This window comes from Peromyscus californicus, unplaced genomic scaffold (assembly GCF_007827085.1).
Source record: "Peromyscus californicus insignis strain IS unplaced genomic scaffold, ASM782708v3 Scaffold_103__1_contigs__length_141072, whole genome shotgun sequence".
In the NCBI taxonomy this organism is placed as follows: domain Eukaryota; kingdom Metazoa; phylum Chordata; class Mammalia; order Rodentia; family Cricetidae; genus Peromyscus; species Peromyscus californicus.
The window spans coordinates 106,146-118,423 of NW_026294384.1; the positions used below are offsets into that span (position 1 = coordinate 106,146).

Sequence of the window (12,278 nt, forward strand, 5' to 3'; positions counted from 1 at the left end):
CTTCAAATGTTTCATAGACCTAGAGACTATGGCATTTATAGTTTTGATAATTTATAATTCTGTTGATGAGAGACACAATAGCTCCTGGCATCACTGATCTACTCCTGAGAGAATGTTAGGGTTCTAAGACACTCCTTCTATAAGTTTGTCTTCTTCTTGGCACAAAATGGCCTTCTGGGCAAAGACTGCCCTTGCCTCAACTGCTGACAGTATGCATACTGTCCTTTTTGGATGAATGGGACACAAGGAAAAGAGACTACTGAACCTTGCCAAGACAAGGTAAGATGGTTTTCCAAAATTGCTGCTTCTAGAAATTGTCTGTCAGATATTCTAGGACTGTAATCAGAATGGATGCCACAGTGATGCTGCCAATATTTAGGTGACTGTCCATATTGACAGCTGTCTCTGTCTATTCTCACAATTCTTTTGGTAATTGGTTGCTTGCAATTTGTGTTTTCTCGGGTCCCAATATCTTCCTTCTTAGATCTTTGATGGGATTGAAGATTAGATAGTTACAGTTATAATCCCCTCATATCTTAGCTAAGAAAACCTTAGATACTAAAGTTAGGATATTCAGGCTAGGAGAGCTATTGGAGTCATCTTGACAATTGGCCATTTACCTATGATCCACACATGTAGCGTGTGTTTCTTGTTTGATGTTGTTCTTGTCAGTTGTAGTTCCATTTTTCTTTATGTGATTTCCCCTTTGTATTTCCTGGATAACATTTGATAATCATTCTTACTGTATATAGTTTGCATTAGGTTTAGAACCTTCTTATTGAGACAAAAAAGGAGGAAATATAAGGGTATTTGCTTTGCCCATAACCTGGGGCTATGGAGCCCAAAGAAGCCAGTGCTTCTTAACATTGTATGTGACCTCTTAAAAGGAGGATAAAAATAAAAATAAATGGATAAAAGGGAGAAGAACTTCACGATCCCTCTTTCCTCTCCTTTTAAGAGGTCACATACAATCACAAGAAGCACTTTATATGGCCCAAAATAAGCTATGTGGCACAAAGTTATCAAATACCACTACAAACTGGAGGCAAAACAGTAGGGGAGATTGGGTTGAGGGAGGGAGTGTGGGCAGAGACATGTAGCATTTAGGGCATTTAAGGAGTGACAAGGAAATCCATTTGCAGTGAAATTTTTCTTAAATATGCAAAAGTGATCCTAATGATGTCTCCTAATCATGAGGGAGATGGCGTTCCAACTGGCAACCCCACTCACCAAATAATGCTTCCAGGACTAGAACTGGGTTACATACAATTTTGTTGTTGGTCAATGAGGTACCATGGAAAACCCAAACACCACAAACTCTTTGGAAGATAACAGTATGCTCCTGCAAATGGATAGCAAGGCCTCATTGCTAAAAATGAAATCCATACAATGCATTGACTATGCAGAGGTTAAGCTGCTGCCTCCATAGAACCTTTGCACAAGCATTCTAGTATCTTTGGCATGGGAAGGTACTCTGAAGGCTATGAAAGAGAAACTTAAAAATATTTCACCCAAAAGTGATCACATACTTGGACACAAAGCTAGTCTCAACAAATACAAAAACATTGAAATAACACCCTGCTATCAGACCCTAGTGGGATAAAAGTATATTTCAACAACAACCAAAAGATGACAATTCATGTGGAAGAAGCACTATATTAAATGACTCCTGGATCAAGACAGACCTAAAGAAAGAAATTAAAGACTTTCTGTAGTCCAGGGAAAATGAATACACAATATACTAAAACTTATGAGACACCATGAAAGTGATGCCAGCACTAAGGGTGTGTATGAAAATAATTAGATACCACACTAACTACTTCACAGCACACCTGACAGCTCTAGAAAACAGGCAAGCACACAGAAGAGAAGTCGATGACAGGAAATCAACAGAGGGCTGAAATTGAATAGATTTTGCATTTGGACTGGGAATGGGTGGAGATGTTAACAGGAGGGATCAGGTGTGGGACACATGTAGGAAGGGAGAGAGTACAGAAAAGACAAGTGCAAGTTGAATGGCTCAGAAATGTAGAGTAAAACCAAACATGACTGACAGGAAGAAAGAAAAATAAGGAAAGGAATAACAAAAGAAGAAAAAGAAAGAAAGGAAGGAGGAAAGGAAGGAAAGACAGAAAGAAGTAAATGAGATGATTTCTAATGTTACTCTACTATACCCATAAAACAGTGTAGTCTGATCATCATCAGAAAGACTACCTTGAGCACCTAATGGGATAAGGTGCAGAGATCCACACCTGAAAAACAGGCAGAGTTAGGAAACCCTGCAAAAGAAGGAGAGGAAGGATGGAGTCCCAGAGTGGTCAAGGACCCGAGGAGAACACAGTTCATAGAATCAACAAATTAGGACTCCTACAGTCTCAGAGAGACTGATGTGACAATCAGAGTCTGCAGGCTCTGTGCTAGGTCCTCTGCATATGTTATGATTGTTCAGCTTTCAGTTTTTGTGGGACGTTGAACAGTGGGAGTCAGGGTATGTCTGACTCTATTGCCTTCTTGGGACCATTTTCCTTTTACTAGTTTGCCTTGTCCTTCTTGATATGAGTGTTTGTACCTCATCTTAGCTTATGCTGAATCCAATAAGTACTTATGATAATTAAGAGTGCATCAAATGTCTGGTTTCCATTGGTAGAGATAGAAAAGTTTTCTATGTTTATTGTTATATGCTATTTATATGTAAAAAAATATGTGAAAGACTCTAAAAGCTATGTGATGTGTGTTTAAATTTGGTTCAATACATTTTACAATAAAGGATCAGCCATGTGAATAACTTTATTAAAGTGTCATTAATGAGAATTTTCATTATGAGGTAGAATATCAAAGAGGAGGTGACAGAAATGCCAACAATGCTGACCTGAAACTGAAAAACAGTAATGGAAAGCAACCACCAGAATGAAAGTGTGCCCAGGACTTAGTAGGGCTAACAGTTGCAATACATTCTTGAAAATTCCCACAAGAAAGCACAAAGTACCTCTGTACATGTATAAAAAAGGCCCAGGCACATTATACAGCAGCAAAGTTGAGCAGTTTCAATACTATGTCCCCGTTATCTCTGCTCTGCATCTACCAGTTTCAACATCTAACACATAGGATCTGAAAACCTCATTGACAAATTTCATCTCCTTTTCCAATAAGAATATTTTAGTTCTCCAATAATTCTCTTCATGTTGCATTTACTAATTAATTCAAAGGAATATCAATCACCTATCTGATATTAATCATGCCCCAAATCTGTGATTAGGCACAAGTGAAGCAAAATAAAACTGGGTTAACATAGAATCTGACAGCTCATGATTTTATTTTATCCATCATCATTTTCAGCTGGAGAACATCAGGGACAGGTATAGAGACGATTTTTAAAGTGGTGTCTATGTCTATTCACAAATATCTATGTTATACTTTACCTGCCATCTTATATACTAGTCACACACCTCTATTTCTATGTGTGAATATCTGCATTCTGGTTAGAGACCAAAATTAAGAAACCTCTTTATGAAGGGTTTGGTTACAATTACTGATGGAGGAATCCTTGGCACACACTTGAAGAGACACTGTAACACAGCCTCTAAACATGGAACTCATGCCAGTGGTTTGTATTTGTGTTTTCATGTCCTATTCTGAGACCCTGGGCCATGACAGCTTTCACAATCAGGAGAACCATGAGGAGACAAGAAAGAGAAACCCGTCTCTCTACCTTCCAGATTAGTGAATTGGAATCTAATCTAAGAAAACCACAGTACAATAAAATGCATGAGAAAATACCAAAATAGTGATCAATAAAGGAGAAAATTTTCTGTGGTTCAAGCATGACAGAGGGAACCACAGAACAGAACTTCCTGAGTTTCTTACACACACTTCTAACTTATGACATTGATGCTGGAAATGAAGAAGTGAATGACTTACATAAAATCCGTCATATTGTTATACAAATCTTCCTCGGGTGGTTCTGGAGACAGATAAAGTAAAAACTGACAGACATTCCTCAAACCTCCACTATCCTCTTCATCATGCTTTATTCTCCAAAAGCAGCTGGTTTCTGTCCAACTGTACAAGATGAGAGAAAACTTAAGGAGCAAGAGGGAAATCAGGAGAGCACACAGCTTCCCCATGACTCCCAGGATCTAAGACTGAGCAGAAGTGAAACGCTTTTCTCCTGCAGACCAACATGACACATGCTTTTAAGTCTAAGTGCCTGTTTTCTTCCTCTAGCCACAGGAGGAGCATGTGTGTAGATCACGGTTCCCATATGCCCATTTGTGTCATGATTCCTGGATGTATCTGGAAATTTCTTGCCTAAGGATCTGCACCTGAGTTCTGCCACCTTTCCATTAACACTGGTAGGAAAACATGTTGTGAGAAACACAGTCTGCAGCCACAGGTGCCATGATGTCATTTATGCCCAGAGTGTCAATGCCCTAGGGACACTGTTCTGATGAGCAGCTGGGTCCCCCATCCTGTTTCAACACTCATGTGCATGAACACCACTGGAGATCATTTCAGTGGGTTTCCTCAGTTTTTCTGTCTTAGTGAGAGGTGAGAGGGTCATCAAGGGCCTGTGTCATTCAGAGCTTGAGCTGAATCATGGGACAACATGTACTTTTTTGTCTGTGATAGGGAAGGGCAGTACCACATACAACATTCAGTCTTGAATGTTGTTCATTCTGTAGTTTGTGTGCAAATGTATGCTAGTCACACGTACAGAATCTCCTGAAAATACCTGTGTCCTGACCTCTGGAGAACCTGTCATCAGGCCAGATTGTCTGGTATTGACCAGAAAATTAATGAATAATTGTGATTCAACACCCACTCAGTCATTCAAATATTCTTATCAATGCAGACATTCACAATCTAACCAAGTTCTAAAACATGATCTCCTGGTTGTTCTTCAGTTCCTGTATTTAGTGCCTTGTAGTGAAACATGTCTCCACCCAGCACTGTGGTTTCCTCCAAACTCACTCCTGTTGCTAGGTATCACATCTAATTTCAACATGACATCTCCTCTTTTAAGATTTTATCTACAAATAGAACCTTTGTTGGGTTAGAATGCAAGAAATCCATTGTGTGATAGAGATTCTTTGAACAAGTATGGATGTGTTTCCTTCATGTGTTATTAAGGGTGAGAGAGAAAATGTATTCAGTCTTTCAAATCAGTGACCGCCACATTGATTTCTGGAAAAAATATATCTTATCTATCTTTTATTTCTCTAATGACGTTATTTACACAGTTTCCATATCTTGACTGCCCTAAATTATCTTGTCAATTGATATGGATATGTCTTAGTATGTCAAGTGACACATGTAGGCTGCATTCCCACAAGTGGTTAAGAGAGATCTCTTTAGTTTGAATTCTCAATTTTGATCTAACCTTACACTGATTTCCACAGTGGCCATGGTAGATAGATTCCATGACCACCACGAAAAGAAGGGATTCATGCCCACTGCATCCTCACCTACATTGTTGAAATTATTTTTGAAATTTTTGCTTCTTCAATGGGTGAGGATGGAATCTCCTGAGGATTTGACATGTTCTTTCTCCATCAGTATAATTTTGATCTCTTTTCATAAACTGTTTGAATAATGTATTATTTTTAATATCTTCTTCTCAGACTTGAATGTTTGAGATTTTTCTTTCTCAGTGTATTATGAACATGAATTACAGGTGAAATGAATAGGAATCAGACATTCCCCACACTAGAGGCTATTTCTCCCTGGCTTCCTGACCATGCAGAGAATTTGTGATTTCTTGGCCTTGGACAGCCATCCAGGATGCTATTCCCTGAGTGCATGCATCAGAACAGGATTCACATAATATTCAAGTTATAAATTCCTGCAGGTCAGAAATCATATTTGAATTTTTCCCATAGAATGAGAGATAAAGTCCCATCTTGTTTTGAGGCACAGGGATTGAATGTGTACATCATTAATCTGTCTTGATGTTTAATTATTCAAGTCATATGAGGAATGTGTGACAGGTATGTAGAACTGACATTCTAGTTCTTGAAGGGAAGAGCATTGCAATCAAGGATTGACTAGGAAAGATGACACATGCAAATATGGGGCTAGCACTGTTCCTGGATGACAAAGTCATTCTTCAATGACAGCATCCTGAGAACAAAGGTTCAGAGAATCAGAGATAAAGATAATAGAACCTGTTGTCTCAGGAGGTCTTGCATAATTTATTCTTTATGCCAAGCAAGATTATTACAAAGGACAGCATCTCATAGGCTCTTTTCAAATGGGACAGAATCAGCAGAAACTGTCACACAATGGAATGATGTCAATGGGAGCAACTGAACAATGCTGCACAAGGGGAACACATGATGTCTAATGATAATTACAGACTGAACACACAGTGGCCTTAGGACTGACAACAATTTTCCTGTACACAGAGAGATATTGGCTCTCCAGAAGCTGGACTTTGACTCCTTGGATGCACTGGCTTTAGCTCCAGACTGACTTTGCTTTGTCTCCTCCTGGGCAAAGACACAGAATTAGTGTTCTCTTAGTCTTCCCTTTGGGGTCTCAGAGAAAGTCTTGGTAAGGTATGGCTCCCAACAGGCTTGAGATCCTAAGAGCATAAACAAAAGAATGTTGGCTGAACACCAGCATTAATTTTCAGCTTCCTGACTGCATATCATGTGACCAACATTATTCCCCACCATAATGTCCTACGTCCATTTGAATTTTAAACCTCTGTCAACCACAGTTCCTTTATATTGCCTATTGTTCCAGGAACACAAAACATTTAATAATATTTTTCCCTCTGTTTTCTGAGGAATTCTTTGAAAAGTTCTCCTCTTTTGTTTCATAGTAAAGAAAGCTATTTTAATACTTCTATCTAAAATGTTTCAAGCAAATGGATACATGGATCTCAATTACAATTTTAATTCTATCAGGAAACATTTTTCTTATTGCCTAGAGAGTTTTAAAGAATGTTTTCTTTGTGCTTTTTTAAAGCATTCTATTCTGACTTAACTTTTCATGGTTAATCTACCCATAGCTGTTACAAGGACAACTTTGTCAGGATCTATTGAGTTTATATCAATGGGGGAATGGAGAGGAAGTTGATTGCATCACTCAGGTTACCAGCAGGATCCCTGGCTGTTAGTTGGCAGGATATATGTTAAGGTGCAGTCACTGATGATGTGTTGTAATATGACAATGACCATGTCACTTTCAAGTCCCTGTGAAACAGTATATTGACATTTAACACTGAAAGCATGATTTGTGTTTTTTAGAAAAGGTAGATTTTCTATTTTGAACATAAATCATTTTATGTAAAGTTAGGGTGAGATGGACATTAGAAAATCTTTGACAAAAAACTTTAAATGACAGAAACAGGAAGAGTTGTGGAAGAAATTTTTTTATCACAGGGTGACGCCACTTGTCATATAACAGAAGACAAAGGTACTGACTTCCCTACCCTTAATTCTTTCAGATGCACATGTCTGTGTGCCACTGTTTTGTATTAGATAACTGACTTTCTGGATTGTTTAAAGTCAATTTCTAAATATTTCTATAGAAATTTGACTTTTCTTTATAGATTCACATCCCCCAATCTAAAACTAACAGTGTTGTATTCATTTGATGACACTTATCTCTGTGTACTATGGGCAGGCTTGATTTGGAATAGCACTACATTTGGTTTGCCTCCAGTAGGTAAGCACTAATTTTCATCTGTTATTTTATGTTTATTGGAAATGTATTTTTTTATAATGATTTTTAAAATGCAAAGTGTTTTGTGCCATTCAAAATGTAAAGAAAAATGTTTGCATGCATAAAATGTTGAATATAAGCTCTGGTTCTCTATGATTTGTCCCCAAATCTGCTTTGAATGTTGTTCATATGTGAGTGAATCAGTGAGTTGTGTGTGTGTGAGTGTGTGTGTATGTGTGTGTGTGTGTGTGTGTGTTTGTGTGTGTGTGAAAGTGGGTCCTAATGTAGATGGATATTTGTACATAAAGTAGGTTTTGTATTAATTTTGATTTAATGGTCATTCAGTTATAATTTTAGATGCCCACAACTATTCCATTTGAGAAGGGGTAGTTTAATTTTCATAAAGCATTAGTGCTTCCACTTTAGGGAATTTTATTCCCAATGCATTTTGCCCACACACATTGAATCATATCACACAAAGAACAGAAGTTGGTATGACTCTCAAAGAGCAATTAGGAACAGGAGTAATTTTGTGGTAGTTCACTCTTAGAGGACACAGTAATAAATTAAAAAATACCTATGATGCATGTTCTAGTCTGTTTCTATGGTTCTAATAAAGACATTGATTTCCATAGTAGCAGTAAATACTTGCAGTCCCAACAGCCATGAATGGGCATTCCTCTTTTTCTAAATTCTTGAGAGCTTGAGCTGTCATTTGTTTTATCGATTATTGGCCCTTCTAATGGCTATCAGAAGAAATCTAAGTATCATTTTTATTTGGATTTCCCTGATGACTAAGGACACTGAACCATTTTTAAATGTGTCTCATTCGTGTGTGTTTCTTCTTTTGAGAATATACCGTTTAGTTCCATACCACATTTTACTGGGATTATTTGTTGTCTTGATATATAGGTTTTTTTTAGTTCTTTACATATTGATATTGACCCTTTATCAGATATGTATTTGGTAAACATATTTTCCCATTGTGTAGCCCACTTCTCTGTGTTAAGGATGGTAACTGTTGAAAAACAGAAGCCTTTTCAGTTTAATGAAGCCCCATGTATTCATGGTAGTTAAGTTTCCTGTTCACAAAGTCTGTTCCCATTCTAATGTGGTCAGGACTCTCCTCCACTTTCTATTTTTATCATACTCAATCCAACTGGTCTTAGGTTGAGATCCTTATTCTATTGAAAGTTAAGTTTTGTGCAAGGTGAACAGTATTAATCTATTTGCCTTCTGCAATCAGTCATTGAGTTGGAAAAACACCACTTGTTGAAGATCTCTTTTTTTTTTTTTTTTTTGGTTTTTTGAGACAGGGTTTCTCTGTGTAGCTTTGCGCCTGTCCTGGAACTCACTTGGTAGCCCAGGCTGGCCTCGAACTCACAGAGATCCGCCTGGCTCTGCCTCCCGAGTGCTGGGATTAAAGGCATGCGCCACCACCGCCCGGCCTGAAGATCTCTTTTTATCTAGTGTGCATATCCGGCTTCCTTATCAAAAATCCGGTTTCCATGGGTGTGTGGATGTAGATGGATTTTTAAACAGTCTTACTAATAAGAAACCCAGAGACAAATACAGAGTTAATAGCCAAAGAGATCAGAGCAAGAGCCATGACTAACTAGCTTAACACCAGCAGTAGCTTCCCCAGAGAGAGAGATCTCTTCCTACCTGACTTGTGTTTTTGTTGCCTTTCTGTTCTACCTTCTCATTGGCTCTAAGCCCAGCCACATGACTTCCTCATCACTGCCTGTCTATACAGATGTCCAGGTCTTTGTGGTTGGTACTAGGATTAAAAGCTCCTGTGACCATGCTTGGCTGTGTCCTTGACCACACCCAAAGTCTGCCTGCCATGTGATTGGATTAAGGGCATGTGATACCAATTACTGACTCTGCTTATAGGTTGCTTTGACCTCTGATCTCCAGGCAGCTTTATTTATTAACATACAAATAAAATCACATTTCAGCACAATTCAAATATCACCACTTTTCTCCCTATTAATCTAATAAAAAGAAAAAAAGAGAGAAAAGTTATAACTAATAGAAGAAAAACTCTATACAGTAAGTACAATAACTACATACAATATAGACAGGCAATAAATACCTCAACAATGCATAGTCAATTTGCATTTGACAGACTCAGAGAAAATATTCCATTATCTATCCTATTTTTGTAAGTTCAACATGGACCTAATTTACTTTCTATCCTATCTTGTATTAATAACAGAGAACTATCTTATAATGTCTTTCAAATTTACACACTTATACCTCTTTAGTGAGTTTCTTTTCTGAAATTCTTAACAAGGAAAACTATAACTATAACTACCTAATCTTTAACTATAAATATCTAACCTTCAACTCCCTCAGACCCAAGAAGGAAATAATATTACCTACTAAAACAGGAAGTGCACACAAGCAGCTTCAAAAAAAATGTGAGTTAAAAGAAACAGAGAGCTGCCTGGACAGTCACCCGAGTTTTCTCCGCAACATTGCGGCATCTTCTTCAGTCTATAGGCATAGGGTATCTGACAGATTCATTTGTGTAGTAGGATATACAAAAGGCCTACGGTTCGAACTCACATTGGTGAGAGTTGTCCACATACCAGAAACCCCTGAATTTCACCAGTATCCTGTCATGATTCAAGATTTTAAATTCTGGAAAATGTTGATTTTTTTTAAATTCAGTTGTCCATTCATTTTGGCTTGTGAGTGGCTTCATATCTTTTATTAAATGCCAGCCTGCCATTTAGAAGTTAGACTCTATCAGCTTAGATACTCTTTCAAAAATAACTGTTTCAGCTTGTTCCACTTCACACCAGAAGCCACCAGTCCACTGCCTGTTCAGCTGCTTTCTAAGAAAAGGGCACTATACTTTTTCCAGATGACAAAGGCCACTTCAGGGATGGTGCCATATTGTTCTGGCCTCAGAGGATGCCTGTTGATAAAGCCTCAACCACACTTGTCTTGGCAAGAATCGGTAGTCCTTTGTTTCATGTCCTGTTTGTCTATTTTGTCATGTTTGTCAGCAGTTGATTCGAGGATACTTTGTTGTCCAGTGGCTAACGTTTGCCACAGTTAAAGCTAACTCCACATGCAGTTTCTTCAATGACCATATTTTCCCTGAAGTAGATTGGTACTGCCAGGAGCCAACATGTCTCATAGTAATAAAAAAGAAATTTTCTAAGTTATTAAAACATTTTAAATGCCATATTCTGTGGACCTCTGAAGGGTTTGAAGATGACCCGTCTATCTAAAATATATCTGCACTATCTTGAAAACATACCTAATAAGACTACCAATTTGATTGTAATGTCTAACTACTGACTTTCATTTCTTTATATCCTAATAGTTTGTAATAACATTCAAGGATCAGCAAAATGCATTACATTGTTAAATGAACAGTATACGTACAATATCTTGAACAAAATTAGAAATATACATATAGCATTTTCTAACAATATCAATCTCAATATATATATAATTTGTATACAATGTACAAAAATCCAATCTAATGTAAAGTATTTAAAACTAGTAATTGTCTTTTAAAAATATATTCAATAATCTATCTTTTTATCTATATCATATCTATATATTCTCTTTATTTTTCTGAGTAGATTCAATAATCTACCCTTTATTCTATCATTTCCATATATCCTTTTTTTTAAACAGGAACCTTAAATCTAATCTCCTTTGCTTAGCCCTTTTTCTAACCCTTAACAACTTATAACCAACCCTCCTAAACAATGAAAATTATCCCAGACCCAAAACCCATTAAAAGACCAAACAACCACCTGCCCCACACTGCCCCTTTGGGAATGGTATTCTTAAAATTGCTTCCTGCTGAATATGGGTGAAGGTATCTTTATTCTGAAAAGAAAAATTTTAAATTAATTGTCAAATTCTAGAAAAGGTAGGTATATCCTTTGTTGTCCAGTCTGAGCATAATGCCAAAGTTCAGGGCTTATCTCAAGTCCTTACTCTAGTAGTCTTTGAAACTGGATCATCTCAGCTAGCCATCTCAAAATTGCTCTCAACAATTTGTAGTCCAAAGCTGATCTGTACATGATGTTTGACAGCTCAATGGTATTATTGTTGTCCACATAGAATTGTTGTTGTGGTGGTGCCCCATTTTCTTCCTGGAGACTTCAAACTTGATGTTAGGCTTGGCCATGATTTCCTACAGAAAACTGAAAAAGACTCGAACACAAAGTCATGTATAGGCAGCTAATTGAAACCATTTTTCTAGAATTAGTTAGGACTCTATATGATCATTAATATTATATCAAAAGTTTAAAATATATATGAATTTTATAAATTTTGATATAAAATTCATACTTTAAGAAAAGTTTAAAGAAACAAAATGGAATCAAAAATTGAGATTAGTAGTTATTGAATAGTTCCTTAATTATTTTTTATTTGTTTGTTTTCTCCTGTCACATATCAGATGATGGCTCTTTCTTCTGGCATGATACAGGGAGTTCGCATTTTTATTTAAACAATGTGCTTGGGTTTAAAGAAGGAGAGAGCCACTCTCCAGCTCCAAAGTCAGCTTTAATTTTTAATTGAACTGGGAAAACAAGAAGACCAATAGTGCTAAATGTCTTTAGAGAAGA

The 12,278-nt window shown here is 37.1% G+C and overlaps 1 protein-coding gene across 2 annotated transcripts in view; it reads right to left on the bottom strand.

Annotated features, from left to right (window-relative positions):
- LOC128093867 (vomeronasal type-2 receptor 116-like) overlaps positions 1 to 4,124 on the bottom strand; it is a 28,994-nt gene extending 24,870 nt beyond the window's left edge. For both annotated transcript variants that reach the window (XM_052734048.1, XM_052741186.1), the window contains exon 1: positions 3,919 to 4,124. In XM_052734048.1, coding sequence (XP_052590008.1) covers positions 3,919 to 4,124 — 206 coding nt within the window. The remainder of the gene's footprint in view (positions 1 to 3,918) is intronic.
- Between the last annotated feature and the right edge of the window lie 8,154 nt (positions 4,125 to 12,278).